The 19386-nt window shown below is 52.3% G+C and overlaps 5 protein-coding genes across 5 annotated transcripts; 2 read left to right on the top strand and 3 right to left on the bottom strand.

Annotated features, from left to right (window-relative positions):
- Positions 1 to 34: 34 nt before the first annotated feature.
- EsH8_III_001424 (nucleobase cation symporter-1 family protein) lies at positions 35 to 1846 on the bottom strand (the record flags this gene model as incomplete). The annotated part of the gene is made up of 4 exons (XM_083263149.1): positions 35 to 485; positions 547 to 1036; positions 1092 to 1565; positions 1666 to 1846. The coding sequence occupies 4 exons, from the start codon at positions 1844 to 1846 to the stop codon at positions 35 to 37; spliced, it is 1596 nt and encodes a 531-aa protein (XP_083123636.1).
- Positions 1847 to 2408: 562 nt separating this feature from the next.
- EsH8_III_001423 (uncharacterized protein) lies at positions 2409 to 5863 on the top strand (the record flags this gene model as incomplete). The annotated part of the gene is made up of 4 exons (XM_083263148.1): positions 2409 to 2545; positions 2608 to 3270; positions 3326 to 5052; positions 5103 to 5863. 4 exons carry the CDS (start codon positions 2409 to 2411, stop codon positions 5861 to 5863), a joined length of 3288 nt encoding a protein of 1095 aa, XP_083123635.1.
- Positions 5864 to 6848: 985 nt separating this feature from the next.
- Positions 6849 to 7295, bottom strand: EsH8_III_001422 (Dehydroquinase; the record flags this gene model as incomplete). Its single annotated transcript, XM_083263147.1, has 1 exon — positions 6849 to 7295. The coding sequence occupies one exon, from the start codon at positions 7293 to 7295 to the stop codon at positions 6849 to 6851; it is 447 nt and encodes a 148-aa protein (XP_083123634.1).
- A 685-nt stretch (positions 7296 to 7980) lies between these two features.
- On the bottom strand, positions 7981 to 12912 carry EsH8_III_001421 (ABC-2 type transporter-domain-containing protein; the record flags this gene model as incomplete). The annotated part of the gene is made up of 8 exons (XM_083263146.1): positions 7981 to 8672; positions 8724 to 8910; positions 8962 to 9948; positions 10008 to 10380; positions 10428 to 11023; positions 11127 to 11614; positions 11673 to 12287; positions 12336 to 12912. 8 exons carry the CDS (start codon positions 12910 to 12912, stop codon positions 7981 to 7983), a joined length of 4515 nt encoding a protein of 1504 aa, XP_083123633.1.
- A 4670-nt stretch (positions 12913 to 17582) lies between these two features.
- EsH8_III_001420 (uncharacterized protein) lies at positions 17583 to 18448 on the top strand (the record flags this gene model as incomplete). The annotated part of the gene is made up of 3 exons (XM_083263145.1): positions 17583 to 17595; positions 17697 to 17979; positions 18049 to 18448. 3 exons carry the CDS (start codon positions 17583 to 17585, stop codon positions 18446 to 18448), a joined length of 696 nt encoding a protein of 231 aa, XP_083123632.1.
- Positions 18449 to 19386: the final 938 nt, after the last annotated feature.

Below are 19386 nucleotides of genomic sequence, written 5' to 3'. Positions count from 1 at the left end.
CATATATATCAAGGAGCGAAAATCATGAATTATATCATCTAATCTTGACATCCGGTGCTTTGGCCTCCATGTCTTTCTCTGACTTGATAGACTCTTCTCCTGTAGGATATCCCTCCACATAAAGCTGCTCCTGCATCTCGTCTACGGGGAAAGGTCGAATTTTCCAGCCTACCCAATACGTGAAACCTGCTACCAAGGTGCTGACCAGCCAGCTCAAGCTGTACAAGTAAATTGCGCCCTTGGGAACCCCTTTAGCACCACAAGCAGCGGCGAGTCCGGGCATATTCGGCACGATAGCAAATATGAAGGCGATCACAGCTCGAGGGTTCACACCCAAGGTATAGAAGTGGATGCCTCGCGGGTCGTACAGTGAGGATACTGCCATTCTGCGACCGCGGCAGATCCAGAAGTCCGTGATGATAATTCCTGCGATGGCGCCGAGAAAGAGGGAGTAACCGCCAAGAAAGGATGAAAAGGATTTCGCGCTGTGGTTTCGGCCCAACGTTAGCGGGATGGTCAATCAAGATGAGAGATTTCATGGATTACCTGTACTGGATGTACCAAGGCACTGCACAGACGCCAAAGACCGCGCAGATATAGGCACCGCGCCTGTTGTTGATGTATCTGGGGAACCAGAGTGATAGATCGTTGCTGAAGGAGACACTATTCGCACTGATGTTCGTGCCAATCACGGCAAATGCCCAGCAGAGACCCGCAAAGAACTGCGCAGCTCGGTTGTTCCATAGCCGGGCAACTTCCAGGGGGTTCCAAGTCACCTCGCCGTAGATGACTTCGGAGGCGCTGCTCACTGTAGCACCCAGCACACCACACATCGTTACAAGCACGCATAAGCCAACTGCCTGAGTCCAGAAGACCTGTTTAGGATCTTTGGCGTAGCGCGTGAAGTCTGGCATGTTCAAGGCAAGGGTTGCCTTGGGGCCAATGGCACTCGTGACGCACTGGAAGAACACCACGACTGCTGGTGTTCCGTCCTTGATCATTGTAGGTTTCGAGAAAGTCGGTCCAAATCCCTTGCCTGTGAATTGTTAGAATACTTTGTCTTTCGGCCTGGCAGGCGAAAGGGAACTTACCGGCAACGATAGCCCAGATGAACAAGGTCAAACCAAAGATCGGCATGATGACCGTCTTAACCATAAACATATACCTCAAACTGCTAACATGCAACCAAAGTAGTGGCAGCTGGACAATGATAAACAGGAAGAAGCACAAGAGCTCTGAACTAGTGACGTGGGCGTTTGCTGCCAGATGGTTCGGGAAGTTGTTGAACTGGGGCCAGATAGCGGATATCATGACCTGCAGACATTGCCCGCCTTGGAAAGACTGCGTGCCGAACCAGATGCAAGCGACAACTCCTCGCACAAAAACGGCAGCGTATGAGCCTCGGAGACCGAAAGAGGCTCGTGTAAAGACTGGGAAGTTGACTCCGAGAATGCAACCGACGTACCCATCCAGCATCGCCGGAATGCAAACGAGGACATGGCCGATGAATACTGCAAGAATGGCGAGACCTGGGTTAAGCCCTTTCGTGACAGATGTGGATGAGACTATCTCCCAGGATGCGGATGTTAGCCACGGTTACGAAATGGAGTGGTTTGAAGCATGGAAGCGCAACGTATTTTCTTCCGACATATCGAATGTACGCACCTTGGTACATGGAAATCGAAAAGGCCTCGGCAATCCAAAATCCGAGCAAGCTTGGCCAGCCCCATGTGCGCTCCGGAGAGCCCATTGGGATAGGGTCCATGTCTTTGTTGGAGAGCCGTCCGCCCTCCGTGCCGAGCTCGGCACTTTTGGAGCGGAGCTCCAAACGTTGTCGGAGACCCATGATGTGCTTTGGACCGTTTGGTGTTTTCGACCAGCTCAACTCTTTGGGGAAGGTCAGATCAGAACCAAAGTGTAGCAGATTTCCTAGATGTGCGGAGCTAGGGAAAAGATGTTTAATTCTTTTTACACTCTCACTCCCTGCGTTTGTCTCTACAAAGCTTATCAGGTCCCCTTTGTCTATCACCAGTAACAGCTGATCCTCCCCGGTCGCTTGGTGACACAACGCGCAGATAGGCATGATAGGCGTTGATGCGCTATCAGGTGGGTTATCACCCATGTCTGGCCTATCTAGTTGGCTCACCCTGGCAGACCACCAACAACAGTTTTGATAGGCCGCGATAATCTTATCAGCCTGTAAATCTATCTACCAGTATTAAGTAGATGACGTTATTCGAGGAAGGGAAGCTACAACGCGCGATCGCGAACGTTTAACTTGCTTGGCAACGAGCCTAGACTACATGTCCTTTGAAGACCGATGATGGGACAGATCTTTATCGTCTCAAACTCACGATTGAAGCCCAGAAAAGTCGGCAGCAGCTATTTTGATCCCATGCCACTGCAATATGGCGCCAATCGCGACGGCCGACCTCAAGTCATCCGTACAAGCAACCATGACTGACCCGTCTGTGTTTCCTTCGCCCAACGCGGACGAAAAATTGAAGAGACTCTGGAACTTACACGGAGATCCTCACAGCTCAAAGTATGATCCCGTTTCTTCGCCGTAAATTTCCGTGGTTGATTTACCTAATGCGGAGTGTCTAGATTCTCCAACCCAAATTTGACGAGTATCGCTGCATTGGTCAAACACAACGCGGCCACACAACCATCGCAGGCGGCTTTCATCTATCCCGTAGGCGGTTCCTTCATTGTCCTGGACTGGGCTCAGCTCAACCACTTGTGTTGCAAAGCATCAGTTTATTACTCTGCGAGATTTCAAACCGAGATCGAAATCGCCAACGAAACTGGCCGGCAACCAACAGTTGCACTGCTAGGGACCGGGAACTCGATTGATTATCTGATCACACAAATTGCTTTGAACTGTTTGCACATCCGAGCGCTCTTACTGAGCAACAAAAACGCACCTGCGACAAGAGACCACCTTCTTCGAGTATGCGAAGCAGTGGCTATCATCGCCGACGACGCAAACGTGGCATCTCTACGAGGGGAAGCCGAGTGCCTATTGCCGGTGACCAAGCTGATTGGCCTTGATGATTTGCAGGTGGGAAACGATAAAACGCAGGAGGACTTGGTAGCCTTCGAAACGAATGATGTATGGAATCTGCAATCGATGATAATCCACTCGTCAGGTTCTACGGGGGTGCCAAAACCAATCGTCCATACTAATAGGAGTTTGTGCCAAATCGCGCGGATGTACAGGCTGCTGCCAGAATACTTTGTAGAGAACTGGTATCTTTGCTTCCCATTGTAAGCGCGTTCCTCTTCTTAAAGAGCCTTGGGGCGTGTGCTAAAACTGGTGTAGATTCCACATCGCAGGTTTATCTATCGCTTTGTCAGGAATCCCGACAGGGTTACCCACCACCCTTCCGCCCGTACAGTGGCCGCCCGCCCCAAGTTCAATTCTTTCAGCATGGAAAACTTTGGCTCAGCTTGGCTACCCAGTCGACTGCCTTCATTGTGCGCCCTCGGTTGTCGACGACTTGTACGAATACATCAACCTGACTTCCAAGGATTTCACCCCTCTTACGAATTTGAAGGTCCTGCAGCCCGGCGGTGCCCCTTTATCACCCGCCATGTTGTCAAAGCTTCAGGCAGCCGGCGTTAATGTAAAGACTACCTATGGGACTACCGAGACTGGTCCGCCCCTGCGGACGATCCCGCATACCAGAGAAAACCCAGACGTGTACCGCTTCCGCAATCTGTACCCGGAGTCGCCGTTTGTGCAAATGGAGTCTCTTGGAGACGGCTTGTTCGAATGCGTCGTCTACCGCGGCTTTCCTTTGGCAGCGGAACTTTGGCTCGACGAGGCGGCGCCGAACCCATACCGCACGGGAGATTTGTTTCTTGAAGATCCTCCTGGTAGCGGGTATTTCGTCCTCCAGGGCCGGCGCGATGACATTCTGGTCCATAGTAACGGAGAGAAGACCCACGCTGCGGCACTCGCTATGGCTCTAGAGGAAGACAAGAACGGCGTCGTTGCGAAGACGGCGGTTTTCGGTACAGGGAAGCCTTGTCCATCCGTTGTCGTTGAGGTGAACTGGCATAACGTGGACGGCCGGAAGTCAGATGTTGGCATTGACGAAGCAGTGTGGCAAGTGGTGCGGGAGTGCAACGAGAAAACACCCGTGTATTCCAGAATTCCTCGCGGAACTGTGCTTGTTTTGGAGAAAGGAGAGACTCTGCCCGTTACCCCCAAAGGAAACGTCCGACGAAACATCGCGTGGGAACTCTACGGTGAAAAGGTGGAGGATCTGTACAACCGCTTCCTTGGAGACCAGCTAGAGACAACAGATGGTGTTCCCGAGGTTATCCAACTCGACAAAAACGATCCCCATACCACGGAAACCATCCAAAGAGCGGTGGCTGATGTCTTCGGGCTCGCAATGGAAGATGTAGAGGAAGATCAGAACTGGTACGGGCTCGGGCTTGACTCCCTCCGCGCGGTCGAACTACGATCGAAGCTTGTCAAGTCTTTCGGCAGCTTTCCTCTGATGTTCATATTTGAATATCCTACAGCGAGGAGTCTGCTCAAGTTCCTCAAGCGTCCCAAAGACAAGGGCCTCGGTGACGAGGCCTTGGTCGCAAGTCAGCACCATGAATGGATTCGGTCAACCATCGACCGCATGAACCGGGAAGTGGACGAATGGGCGACGCGCCCAAAGTTGGCCACTGAGTTCAAAAGAGGGGGCAGGCATGTCATATTCTTGACAGGAGCCAGCGGGGCCCTCGGAAATGCACTGCTGGAAGGCCTGGTCCAACTGCCAACAGTAAAAAGGGTGTATTGCGCTGTTCGAGGAGAGGACCCTCAAGCTCGAGTTGTGGACTCTATGAAATCGAGGGGATACCCAGAGCACACATACCGGAGCGACAAAATCTTTGCCGTTAACTACGATATGAAGGACGCAAACTTGGGCTTGGACGGACAGACATACCAACGCCTGGCGGAAGAGGTGACAATCGTGATGCATAACGCGTGGAAGCTTGATTTCAACCAGCCGGTCCAGCAGTTCGAAGAAGACTGTCTGAGAGGTACGCATCCAATGTCGATGATGATATTTTTTAAGCTGACATTCTTTCAGGGACCATGCATTTGATGTCATTCTGCGTGAACGGGGCAAAGAAGACGTTCGCGTTCATGAGCAGCGTCGCCGCAGCGATGGGTAACCAGCCCGGCACCAGGGTTCCAGAGCTGCCTCTGGGCACCGACCCGGGAAACGCGCTTTCAACCGGCTATGCGCAATCCAAGTTCATCGTCGAGCAAGTCACGCAGAGCTTCGCCTCCTCGCTATGTGTACCTGTCCGGATTCTCCGAGTCGGCCAGCTGTGCGGCCATTCAAGGCTGGGGACGTGGAACCACACGGAGATGTGGCCGATTCTGATGATGACGGGTGTGGAATTCCTCTCTGCCATGCCGGTTCTGCAGACCAGCGTCGACTGGCTCCCGGTCGATGTGTGCGCGGAGGCGATCCAGGAGGCGGTGCTTTCTTCGGCCGCCGGGTCGCCTTACACCGTGACCAACCTCACCAACCCGAGCGCAATCCCCTGGGAGGAGCTGCTCTCTCTTCTGGAGGAGGGTTCTGGAAGGAGTTTCCAACGCATTGAAATGAAGGAATGGGTGTCCCGGCTGGAGACGAGGGCCGAGGCTGGAAGCGGCTCTGGAGAGCAGAAACTCCCAGCTCTGAAGCTTTTAGGATTCTTCCAGGCAATGGCCAGCGGGCAGGGAAACGGCGAGGGGGTTGAATTCGACGTGAGAAAGGTTGCGACGGGAAGCCGAATCGACGTGGGCATGGTGAGCAACTGGTTAGAGAAGTGGCGCCAAGCAGGGCACTTGGGGCTCTAGAGGGATGCTCTTCCGATCTACTTTACCATGCAACTGTAAATACTACTTGATGCATATGATGCAAGGCATCACTCGGCCGGCCCGTGTTGAAGAAAGTCGGGGCCTGGGAGTATCCATGGCAGAAACATTTGCCGGTGCACTGCTGAACGCATGTAGACACTCCGTGGTAGGTCGTAGTGATTGTTGAACGGACTCCCTGATAAGACGATGGTGGTTACTTGAGTTGACGTATGCAGGTTGCCATTGGGCCCTTCGTTTGCTCGGAGAGAGGAAGAGGAATGTTGGGACCGGTGCACCAACATCCCCGAAGCTGGTTGGAAGGCAAACAATTGCCGAGCCAAAAGACGATTAAGCCGCCGATATCGCTGGCACGGCGGCGGTTCTGCTAGTTGTCACTAAACCACCACTGTACCTACTGCCTTGGCAGCAGTATCCACTCGCTGGGAAGATTGCCCCGGCACTGATGATTAGTACCAAATGGGCGGTGCTTCAGGTAGTGTTACCCGTAAATAACTCCCTGAAGGCCAACACACACAGATGCTGTCTTACCAAGTCTCGGAACGTACCCGCTGGGGAAGGTTCGACGACACCCACGAGACCGTAGTCCAAGACGACCGGCTGGAATTGACGAGAGATTTGGGGAAAATCCCACCTCCAAAATGAATGTTTTCATGCCGAGCCCGGCTATATGACGCAGTGTCGCAGCCACTGCTCCGAGGGTTCCGGGAATGCTCCGGGCATTCCATCTCCTTGAGCAACAACATCACCCTGAGCCGGTTTCCAATGAAACGAGTGGCAACATGATCAAGAAGTTCCCAAACCAACGTAAACCTGGTTGGAGGCACAATGAATTGGACTTTTTTGAGGTGAATGAAATCAGCCTTGCGGCAGCGTTTGGGCATTAACTAATAAAAACATGGCCGTACTCCCTCCCCACTAAGCACCCCCCCCCCCCCCCCCCCCCCCCCCTCCCCGTACATCGAACTCAAGACTTCTTCGCCACGTTCTTGACGGCGTGGTCGATCGCGTACCCGTACCCGTGGATCCCGAAACCCATGATGACGGCGATCGCCTTGTCGCTCAGGTAGCTGTGGTGGCGGAAGGTCTCCCGCGAGTGCGTGTTGCTGATGTGCAGCTCGATGAAGGGGATGTCCACGCCGAGGAGGGCGTCGCGGATCGCGACGCTCGTGTGCGTGTAGGCCGCGGGGTTGATGATGATGACGTCCGTGTTACCCCGCGCGGCGTGGATGCGCTCGACAATGGCGCCCTCGGTGTTGGACTGGAAGGCCTGCAGCTCCGCGCCGAGCGACTTTGCGTGGTCCTTTGACGACGCCTCGAGCTGCTCCAGCGTCGTCGAGCCGTAGATGTGCGGCTCGCGGGTGCCCAGGAGGTTCAGGTTCGGGCCGTTGATGAGGAGGATTGACTTGGCCATTGTTGGAAGTTGGTTTTTGGTTTTGTTTTGTTTTTGTTTTTTGCAAAAGGGGAGAGGATAATTCTTCTTGTTTCTCGCTGTAAATGAATGATTGGTTTGCTTCTTGTTTTATTGCAGGTTCATGAGATTTCCTTTGTATTTTTTTGAACAAGCGTGAGCGTATTTGAAGTTTAGAGCGAGACATCCGGCTTTCGCTGGTTAAACCTTTTCCCCAGTTTCTCCTCATCGAACTCCGCATTGCACGCTGCCGCGCCGGCGACTTCGTGCGGGGGGGACTATGGCGCGAGACCCCGCGATGCTAAAGCGGCAAAGTCTTCATCCGTGGCATCGGCTTCCGATCATGGAGGCGCCCCCACAAGCGGAGCGGAGCTTTTTCTTGGTCTTCTTATTACCGGTAGTTTGGTTTGTTTCGTCACGTTCCTCATTTGTTGGTAAAAAATCTTTGGCGCATTGTGGCAATTCTTGTCTTCTCACCAGAATACATGCCATTTGGTCGAGTCACGTCAACTCCATGTTTCCTTTTAGTGTTGATCAAAGACGATTAAATGAATATTATCTATCAGCCAAAGTACATCGCCCTTTGTCCCCATAACCAAGATCTACGGGTTTGAGCAGTCTCCTCCATCTCGCTTTCTAATATGCAGGTGCATCTGATATTACCCAGGTGTCCGGTTGGGGAGGCTTCTTACTTCCGACGTACTCCCTCCCCCTTCGGTACCCTTGCCAGCCAGTAGAGGCCACATGTGGCGGCGATATTGAATACTATGTATGCCCACAAGATGCCAAAATTCCGCCACCTGTCATCGTACTTGATTTCGAATCCCGCCAAAAAGTCGTCCGTGGTCTTCAAGCGGCAGTATTGGCAGAAATCCGTCGTGGCAGTGCTGACGAGATATCCGCCAGCACTTTGCACAAACGGGCCAAGGAACTCCCCGCAGGTCATGTTCGACGGCACCGGGACGGATACAAGCTCCTTTGCCGCGCAGACAACCTTGGAGCCATGCAAGCAGGTGGACAAAGCACCGCTCGCAAGATAGGACATTGGGCTAACCCAGTACATGAAATCGCTCCAGATTGCCGGGAGATCTGCGCGGACAACACCTATGCCGCAGAAGGACATGCAAAGAATGGCGAAGAGACTGGCCGGGATGCTGGCCAAGTCGGCTGTCTCGATGGCCGCGATGGCAAGGTGTGAAAAAGTGCTCATCCAGAGGAAGAACATCCACATGAACAGGAAGGCAGTGAAGCCGCGAATCGTGACATCTTCGGGGGTCGTGTTGTTGAAGAACCTCGCCGGGTAATACCAGCAGAAGAAGAAAATCACGGCGGCCAAGGTGTTCCATATCATCTCAATGAATATGTTCGACAGCAGATAGGCTGGATTGGAGTTAGCATGACGCTGCTAGTTGTTGACAGAATCTCACTTACTAGCCCAACGATAGACGCGGGACGGCCTCTCCCTCACTTCGTACAACGCTCGCTGTGGGATGAAAACAGGCATGATCTGCTTGTTGAACTCGTTTACGGTGGTTAGACACATAAAGAAGGAGTAAAGCTGGTTCTGCATTCCCTGAATGCTGGTATCTGACTTGAAGGTGAAGCCAATGTAGAGACCCTGAATGACCGTGGTTAGCACGTGTTCCATAGGAGAACAAGGGAGTCATACCAATAGCACGGTAAGTGAGAGCTTCGACCATATGTACACTGGAGATCTCCAGAAGTACTTTAAGGTGCGTGCAAAGACGAGCAGTAATTGCGTCCAGAAGGAACTAGCAAATTCTTCTTGAGCAGCCTCGCGACCCTCGTCGGTGGATGAATTTTGCCCCTGGGACATTTGACGAAGGACTTGAAGCTCGTTCTTCACTTCTCTATATTCGGGAGATGAACGCCAAATTTCAAACCAGTTAGGTCCATCTTCAGCTAGAGTTGTGACGTTGAGCATCCATTCCGCAGGATTGGCACTGGCAGGGCAAGGTGGCGCGCCGTTCCGCTCAAGATAATCAATCATCGTCTTAGAGTTGTTGCCAATATCTTCATTTCTGTCAGTGTAATGCCAAAAGTACGCGGGGGGGAGAGGCCTACCTCCAAAGTATACCGTCTTTCCTCCTCGCTGAAGCAGAAGCAGTCTGTCGAAGCGCGAAAATAGCATGGCGGACGGTTGATGAATGGTGCAAAGAATAGCCTGTCCGCTCTTTGCAAGCTTCTCAATCAGATCGCAAATTGCCCAGGACGTCTGTGAGTCAAGGCCGGAGGTTGGTTCGTCTAGGAACACCAGGAGCTGCGGTCGAGCGGCAAGCTCGACCCCAATCGTCAGTCGCTTGCGTTGTTCCACGTTAAGCCCCTGGCCGGGGGTCCCAATGACTGCGTCCACATATGCGCTCATATCAAGCAATTCAATGACTTCGTCAATGTATGCCAACTTTTCTTCGCGGGGAATTTCGGCGCTCTGCCTTAACAAGGCACTGAACTCGAGGGCCTCTCGGACCGTCATAGTATCCAGGTGAACATCTTGCTGTTGGACATAACCAACACGATTGGGGAACGATTTGTCGGTAGGTTGACCGTTAACCATGGTATCTCCAGAAAGCACGCCCATAGTAATCCGGGATGCAAGAGAGTCGAGCAGAGTTGTTTTGCCAGCACCTGATGCGCCCTGCGTGGCTGTTAGAGTCCAACACGGACGTTGAGGTATTCTAACCCAGAGAAACGTACCATAAGAGCTGTGATGACACCCGGCTGAACCCACCCATCGACATGATCCAAGATGCATCGATCCTGGCCCTTGATTTTGATGTCGTAGCAGACGTCTTCCCAGTGAAAGATCGGCTTCCCGCAAGCGCTTGGCTTTGGTCTTTGCTCGAGACCCTGCTTCTCTGCTGGTATCGAGGACAGCTTTTCGGTCATGACAACTCTTCCACTCTGGTTTTCTTCATCCATTCGGAGTTTATTATCCAGACTGGCAGGCAATTTTCCGCGTCGGAAAATAAGTACTTCTCCTTCACTCTTTGGTGGCTTGGCATATTCTGCGGTTATAAGATAGGTAATGAAGAAGACGACTACATAAGCACACATTATGCCCACGTTCCTGAAAAGAATTAGACTTTTTCGCGACTGAATCTTGTTTGCACATACCTCCATTTATTGGCGTTATAGTACTGGAAAGACTGCTCGATGTATCGGTCGCCGTCCACGACATCCGATCCTACCACGGCACCAACGACAGCGCATGTGCGACCTGCCAAAGGGAGATCGTCATAGCCAGGGCCTGAGGGTACAAGACCAGTACACTTGAACTGCCGCCCATGGAATTCATTTGCCATGAGCGCTTCAAATGCGTACGACAGAGGGTTGATATAGCCCATCCAACGTGACCACCCCTGCATATAAGTCGTTGGTACCGTGAAGCCCGCATACATCATTACCCCCATCGTTATCAGAGTGACAGGAACCATGGCCTGATGCGATGTTCGCGCGAGGGATGCCATCGTTCGATAGATGCCGGACATTGCCAGAAGAACCAAAAGTGATACGAAGCAGAAGAAAAAATACGGCCCAGGACTGCGATTCAAGTTGGCCATGAAGTAAAGAATAGAGTTGAAAGTAAAGACGTTCGTGATTTTGTATGGCAGTTCGGTGACGTAACTGGAAATTGCTTCAGCGGACTGATGGTAGAACGCGTAGCGGTTGTGCTTCTCGATAACTGGTCTTTGTGCATAGAGTGTGAGAACCTGATCTGTGTCAGCCTCCCGGAACGAGAAAAGCGCAAATTTTGACGGGGGGAGCGAGGCTATAGGTGAACGTTTCGAATACAGGGATTAGGGTGCAACTGACCTCCATTTCACTGGCAAAGGCATTGAACAATAGAGCGAAGAAGATCAAGCCGCCACGGTAGTAAAAGGTACCAGATTCAGGCTTGAGATTGAAGAACATGCTTCCGAGAACAAAACCCACGACGATGTTAAAGACGAGCGAGGATATTGTGAACCCGGGGTCGGCGACTAGGCGTTTCCAGCCGCGCCAAAGACACAGTCGGACCTGACTTGGATAAGTGATCATATATGGGGAATTCAGTCGTTTCATAGGGCTCCGTTCGGCCTTAATGCTCTGTTGGAATTCTTCGAGACGGTCTTTTGCGGGATGGACCTTATCGTACGCCATAATATCGGCAAGAAGAGCCGTATGTTCTTGCGATGCTTTCCATCTAGCCGCAAACTCATCGGGGGTTCGAGGCACGAGGGTTTCATATCCGGGTCTAACGCGTCGCTCGTTCGGAGAAGTCATCGATGTGAGGAAGTCCGGTGTCGTTTGTCGTTTTGGGCCTGTGGAGGGACTGGATTAGAATCGAAATAAAAATTGCCCATACGTAGCTGCACTTACATTGAAACCCTAACTGTTCAAAGTACGGCTTTGCTTGGTCAATCTTGCCGAAAAAGATTTGTTGCCCCTCATATATTACCGTCACCTTATCGAAGAGCTGTTTGTAGTTAGATCTCGCAATAAATCCTTTCTGGGTACTGGGTAGTGCCTGGTCGGAACTTGCCTCATACGCCGATTGCGGTGCCTGGTAAATTGCCACAACTGAAGCAACTCCCATTAAGTCTGACTGCGTCCGAAGGTTTTGACAAAAGGCGATGGCGTTTCCACTGTCAAGTCCTCGCGTGCTGTTGTCCCAGCACTGGAATTTGGCGCCAGTCAGAGCGGCCTCGACAATGCTGACTCGCTTGCGTTCGCCTCCAGACACGCCGCGTACAAAGTCATCGCCAACCTTGGTATTAATAGTATGCGAAATACCAAAGGCCGCCATCATGACATCACGCATGATACGGGCATACTGCTCACTCGTGAGTCCGTCAGGAACCCATGACGGAACGCGGGCCCTTGCTGCGAACTCGAGTGTATCGCCAACCGACAGAGGTGCCAGGTGGACGTCGACTTCGGCATTGTACAGAACATCGCCACGGAACCATTCGTGCATGTGTTTGGGCTCGATTCCTAACCAGAATTAGCGATTTTGTCGCAAATCACAGAAAATCAGCTTACCCCGGAAGTTCATGTACGAGTTATCGGCTACATTCAAGCCTTCGGTTTGGCCAGCCAATGTCCTGAGAAGCGTTGAACATCCCGAACCAGGTGGGCCGAGAACAAGAAGCATCTCATTAGGCTCGACGAGACCTTCAAAGTCCCGTAGAATATCGATTCGTCCTTTGGATCTCCCTGTCGCAAAGCCCACAATATCGGACGCCATACTGAGCGCAATATTGCCTGCGCTTTTCTGGTATTGGGTGCCAGAGTTGTAACCGAAGACATTAAGGTTCCGGAATGCGACGCCGGTGACTCTATTTGGTACTGCATTTGGATTTGATTCGAAAAGATTGATAAAGGCCTTCGTCCAGGCGACGGTGTCAAAATTCAAAGAATTTGGGTCGAGGTAGCTGTTCTCTGGGGGGTTCAGGACATCAAGATGTGCATTGGCGTTGTATTGCTGGGAAACATTTGTGATTTCGCGTGCCAGATACCCAATTTCTCTCTGCACGTAGTCAAATATGGTCGATTCCGAGGAGTTAGAACCCTCGTCGGCTGAGGCCGAACGGTAGGCTGTCTCGTTGTCCGGTTGCATGGCTTTCGTTAAGCACCCAAGGGCACGGGCAGCCGTCCAAAGTCGATGAAGCGATGCGATGCCGAGAATTAAGACGAACTGCGGTTCGGGTTACTGAAATGTTTCTGTTGGAGTTCTTAAACTGAATAATATCTCTGCTGTACTCAACATTTCCCCCTGACTGCGAGATATCCCCCTTCCACAAAGAGTTATATGGCATGTTGTAATTCCACCAACGCTGACGTCGGCTGCCCGCGGCCGGCCGTAACCAGGTCCATTTTGGGGTTGGACATATCCGTAAGCTGGATGGCTCCGAAGAATCAAATTTCACCACCCCCTAATATCTGGCTGGTGGAATCGTACTGATCTGTATAGTCCTTGTCATTCGGACGGCCGCGGACGGCCGGGGGAAAGTGGGCTTAGGCTTAGCGCAAGGTGGGTTTCGATGCCCGCCGAGGGAGATCCACATGGGACCCTGACCCTGTGATTCTTCGTGGATGATCCGTATTCGTCAAGCTTGCAAAAATCGGGCGAATCACGATCGACGGAAGGAAGTCGTCCATGACATGCGGCTCGATGGAATAGGAGAGACGTGGTGCTGCCTTTCTCCTCTGCAGGCTCTGGTGTCTGCAGCCCTCATTAGCGCCCGCTTACCACCGCAAAGGCATTTCCACCCGGTTGACGTAACAAAGGCTAATCCTGGGACGTCACATTGGGGCCGAGGGGGTCTTCCAGGCATGATCAAGGTTGCATGGTCCGAGTTTATCGTATAGACTGAACCAGAGTTTCGGGGCTGCCACGCGCGGCCTCCTTGGATTCGGACAAAAAGGGAACCCGGGAGGCCAGACACTTTGGAAGAATCCAGCGTGCTACACCGTCGATGCTGCCAGTAGGCGAGTCGAGGGGAAACGCGGAAGCGCCGTTGTGGGGGAAGCCACTATGGGGAGTCGCGTCGTACTGGTGTACCACCCGTCGGTGTTTTCAGTGAGTTGTTGGTAACCAGTTGAAGCCGCCCGATGTAGCATTAGGAAATCGCTCTTGTCAATCCTCGGCACCGTATTGATGGAAGCTAGAGTTCGGCTTTTGGCGTAGGACTCGTTGTCATGAGAGGTCCTGTCGATGCTGACATCAGCAAACAACCCGAGGAAAGAACGACACTCACAATTGGTGCGGGCCCAAACACCGGTTGTATCTTCCAGCACTGCGCCGGGCAGCTCCCGAGCAGTGTCTGGGAAACCTTTATTTCCGCTGGACAAAGTTGGTTCTGCAGACTTGAGCTTCTACCAACTACTCCATTGTCCAAAGGTTTGCCCGATCCATACAGGCATGGACGAAAGAGTTGGATCAGGGTGTAAACACGACAGGCTTCATTACTAAACGACCCATTCTATGGTGCTCAAATCCGATCCAACCCGGCGACTTGCTCCAGCAAGAGAATGGTCGCCGGTAGGCCATGAGAACTAGTCATCAACAAACATTCATAACACATGATTTCGTGTGCGACATCCATCATATCGTCATCTTTGAACCCCACTACTGCTGTCCAGCCCACCGCTCCGCCACCCGCGAAGTCACGAAAACACTCGCCGCCAAGAGGGTAAACCCCGGCGCAAACATTAAAAGAATGGCCACCACCACCAAGTTGGCGAAGAACTCGGACGACGCGAATTGCGGCGCCCTTCCTCCGAACCCCGGGCCCAAGGTGTGGACGTTCACAGTCGTCCTGGCCTGTGTCTGCCTCCCCGATGCGTGCCACATCGTTGCCTGCGGCGTCCCCGGCCCCGAGCTCTGGAGATTGCCGAGTGCATGCAGCACATCAGTCACGAGCGGCTTGTTTTCCTCTTCAATTATGACATCGGAAAGCCATGCGCGTATGTTTGCATGCTGCTGCTCATATGCCCCTGCATCCTGGCGTTTGAAGGGCATCGCACTTGTGTGCTCATCTGGGTCGACCAGATATTCATTTGTCACTGTTGTGCAGTCATCTTCGTAGATGAAAGAGCACCCGTCTGCCGCTTTGTAAGAAACTTCAACGATGAATGCTCGTCTAGGACCTACCGAAATGATCTGCAAAATGCATGCTGTTCAATTACGTTGTAGTGGCCGCTTCTTGCAAGGAGATCTGTCGATGTATCGTTGAGGATGATGTGGGCTTCTTGTGGTTTGTTACCCGCATGGGAGATTGAATATAGAAAAATACCAGCGCCGATGGCCTTGACAGCGCGAAACGTCAAGGATGCAATAGAAATCACACACCTTTTGTTGCATGTTTGTTTGACACGTGCGTTGTCAGGGAGAAGGGAGAAAAGGGCGATGCGGCGGGCGCTGGAATGCTTCAATCAAATAATGGCGCATATTCTCGTCAGTGGCTCGCATTATGAGACGGTTCACTGGTCCTTTTGCAATAATTTGAAGAATGCTGCGCCCGTTTACTTTTTGCAGTTTGCGGCGCCAACGAGCCTTTGGTGTAGTGTGTCTGAAGATTTGGAGGACGAGGAGGTGTCCCGAAAGGGGAGGCCGGCACTTGTGTACGCCTCCCTCCCGAGGAATGCAATGTCGGGCTGGTGAAGGCCTGTTTGGGAGCAGCCACGAGAAACAACGGAAACGACAACGGGCGGCGTTGAGTAGTCAAATTTCTGACTCCCATATCTACGAGTCTTTATCTCTAACCACATGGAAATATTGACGAAAAAACAAAATAAACAAAGATAACGGAGTTGGACAACAAGCCAAAGACCGTTGTTTGCGAGATTCTAGGATTTCAGGATGTTTTCTAAGCTCTCGGATTTAATTAACATGAACTTTTTGACCTGAACTCGGAATTCTTTTTGACGTTGGAATCAAGTTGCTAATGCAATACACCAGGTCTTCTCGGAACGATGCTGCTAAACCTACATCTACTACCACGAGCCCGAACAACCATTCCCTACGTGGAAGAGAGACAGAGGCAGCGGATGAGGCGGGAAAGCTCCAATGGAGGAGAGTGTAAAGAAATGTAAAGTCACGGCCCTGACAATCCTCGGGGCGGCTTTGGCAACTGTTTCGGAAAATGGCGAGCTTTGAAACGACGTCCAATAGTTCTATGGCCGTGCAAACGACAGTTCTGCCCTCAAAGCTTCCCCCGCCTCCCATCAAATGCCAAAATGGGCAGGGTTTTGAGTCAGGTAGGCCGAGTGGAATATCGACCATTCTAGATCTCGTGCACAACATCCTCAGCTCCATATCACTAACGTTGTATCCTTCTCCTGTGGCAAGAGTGACCGAATGCTTCCGGCGATGTGGGAGAAACCTTGAACGACAGCGCTGCTAGGTTGATCGGCGCAAAAGACGTTTTATAATTAAGCAAGCGGGAGCCTGCATTAGCGCAACCGACAAGAGACCCCTAAATTTCTGGATCTGGCAGGCGACAGGGGGGCCTGGCGTCTTGAAGATGTTCCCCGAACGTCACCTCATCGACTCTCGTGGTCTATACCAAGCCTCGTTATATGAAAGTCAAGACATCATCGAAGCTGTGATACCATTTCCCACATCTCTTCGGGGAAAACAAAAAGGAGAATGGCTCATTGTTATTGTTTTTCATGTTTACCGCCTTGACATCCACCGGAGTCCAGATTCTGGTTCGCGTTGGTCGCGGGATCTTGGGTACGGCGCGATCGCTCCACAACGTTGGAAAGCTTATTCACCAACGCTTCGACAATAACAACAACCCACGTAAACAACTGAGCTGGCTTCTGCATCATGTTTGGGAAGGTTTTCTTCGCTATGAAGTCGAGGTGGATGTCTTTCGTGTTCCTGGGCCTTAGAGGCAGGTGCTGCCGTCCGTCTGCAAGATCATCACCCAAGCACAGAGTTTAGAGGCCTTGCTTAGAATATTAGGGGGGGAGGGGGGTGGGGAGACCACGGAGGGATGACGCGAGCTCTGCTCTTTCCATATTACGATCAACTGAACGGATCTACGCACTAGTGGCCTTGTCTAGAGAGGCAAGTGTACCGATAATTAGTGCTTTCTGCCCAGCATGGTCTCTTGCCCGCAAACCAATTTGAATTGATCTCCATTTGCAACCGTACGTAATATTTGTACAAGTGGACAATCCACATTACTTACACCTTTCAAACTACAGAGAACAACGACAATACTCCGCCTTGGGACGCAACCTCAAGAGCCTTCACTGGGCATTCTCCTCCACTAACTGCCACGTTACACCCCTAGCCAACTCATGCCGAAGAATCATGTTCCTTCATAGGCTCCCCCCCCCATGCCATCTTGTGGTACCAAGCCCAAACAAAAACCTCTGGAGAGATACAGAACCCCCCTCACGAACGGTCACCGGTGTCCTAGCGTCAGGATAGAACCTGCTCGAAGAGCAGAAGGTTTACGGCGCGCCCGGTAATCCTCTCGAAGGACTCCGAGGAGTCATAACTGCAACCCTTGCGGTTTAGACCCTCGGGCCAACAACATGATGGGTATATATAGCCCCCTTCTCTCCCTCCCAAGTCTGTTTTTCTTCTTCTTTTCTTTCTTCTTCATCTGCTCTTTGGCTTTGCTTCTGCTGCTACTGCTGCTCTCTGCTCTGCTCACAGACTTCTTGCTCTCTGCTTAACGGCTTTTACTCTGCTCTCTTGCTCTCTTGCTGCCTTCGGCCTTTCCTCCCTTACCCCCCTCTTCCCTCGGTTCCCGGAAATCCCCCAGGATGTTCTCCAGGAGTAAGTCTCTTGTTCCTCCTCGACAAAAGCGCCAGTGATGCTCTCGAGGGCATCACTGGCGCCCTTCCGCGCTACTTGACTTGGTTCTAACATCTTTCTAGTCCCCGTTCGCTCCTCGGCTCTGGCCCTGGCCTCTGGCCCTTCTGGATCCTCTGGGATTCTCGCCCCTCCCCGCCCTGCTGGCCCCTCTGGTGGTTTGGCTCCTCTGAGCGACAAGGACCGGATTGCTCAGAGGAACGCCAAGGCTATCCAGGCCCATTACTCCCGGACTGGAAACTCTGGATCTGCTCTCCGGACCCCTCGTCCCAGGATGAAGGCACCTTGCCCGGTTCAGGCTCGACCCAAGGTGTGCCCGGTTCCCTCGAAGGACGCCGTTCCTTCGAGGTCCATCCTCAGGACTCCCACCCCGCCGCAGATCTCCTCCAAACCTGGCCACTAGGAGTCTAGGCCCAGGAAGACCGTTCGGTTCGTGGATGAGGATACTGGCTTGGCTGTTCCCTCCCGGGAGCCTTTGAACCTGGATCTCGTTGAGATCCAGCTGGACCAGGATCAGGACCAGGACTCTGGATCGGACTCTGGATCGGACTCTGGATCGGACTCTGGATCGGATGATGAGATGGTCTGCGAAGACCTCTCCTGGCTGGCTCAGGATCCGGCCCAGTTCCTCCTAGGCTTGGACCAGGACCAGGACCAGGACCAGGACTCGGATGAGGACTCGGATGAGGAAACCCTCTGTGGTGACCTCAGCCATCTGGCCCAGGACCCTGGCCAGTTTGTACTCCGACCTGCCTTGAGTGTGGATATGATGATCAGCAACGTCCTTGCTGATCGTCCCTGGGATTTGGCACCTTAGAGGCCCTGGATTCTTCCCCTTCTGGCCTTCCTGGATTCCTGGAATGGATTGCCCCCCGCGGTGCTTGCTGGTCTCGTCCCCTTGGTAACCCCCCTGGACTGGAGACTGGCCCTCGATCTCGGCGGTCCTTGGATTCTCAGAGAAGTATTCTCCCCCTTTCTATGTTTCTTTCTTTTGTTCATCCCCTGAAAAAATAAAAGCCCAAAAAAATGTGTAAAATTGAAAACCCCCTGAAAAAAAAAACTGGAGTTGGGAGTTGTCTGGTGCTTGTTCTGTTTTCCCCCTTTCCCCTTTTGTTATTTCTTTTGTCTTCTCTCTGGTTGTTTCTGTGGTAATTTGTGGTTTTGAGAGTTGAGTCTGGCGTCTGGAGTCTGGAGTTTGTATTGGTGATGCTTCTGTTGCCTGTTGTTGGAATTTGGTGTTTGATTGTTTAGATATCACGATCGGTCGACCTCCCCCCTCCTCGCCCTCCTCTCCCTCGGTCGGCTCGGTGCAGCTCGAGCTGCTTCGCGGTAAGTGTGGTAAGTATTTCCCCTACACTCATTCCCCCCCCTTTTTGTACTAACGTGAGGTGTTGATACTGGTGAGGTAAGTCTTCTTTTCCTTTTCTCATGGCTTGTTAAGCGTTGCTTCCCCTGCACTTTCCCTCCCAGCGTTGCTTCTTCATTTGTCTTCTGTCCCCATTTGCCCCCAGCGTCTGTTTTCCTTTGTTTGTTTTCCCCAGCGTCTTGGTGATTTCCAGCGATTTCTTTTGAGTGCAGATACTGCTAATGGTGTTACTACAGGTCATAGGTTCCTCGGCCCCGGCGACGACGCCCTCCCTTCGACGCAGCACCGGGCTGCAAGGTATGTATATAATCCGTCCATTCGTTTGCTAACATTCTTAGGATGCTCATCACGAGGTTAGCCTTCCCGTTGGCGATGGGCGTCAGTACCTG

Source organism: Colletotrichum jinshuiense, chromosome 3 (assembly GCF_051148585.1).
Source record: "Colletotrichum jinshuiense chromosome 3, complete sequence".
Taxonomy (NCBI): domain Eukaryota; kingdom Fungi; phylum Ascomycota; class Sordariomycetes; order Glomerellales; family Glomerellaceae; genus Colletotrichum; species Colletotrichum jinshuiense.
This window is presented reverse-complemented; position numbering and strand designations above follow the sequence as displayed.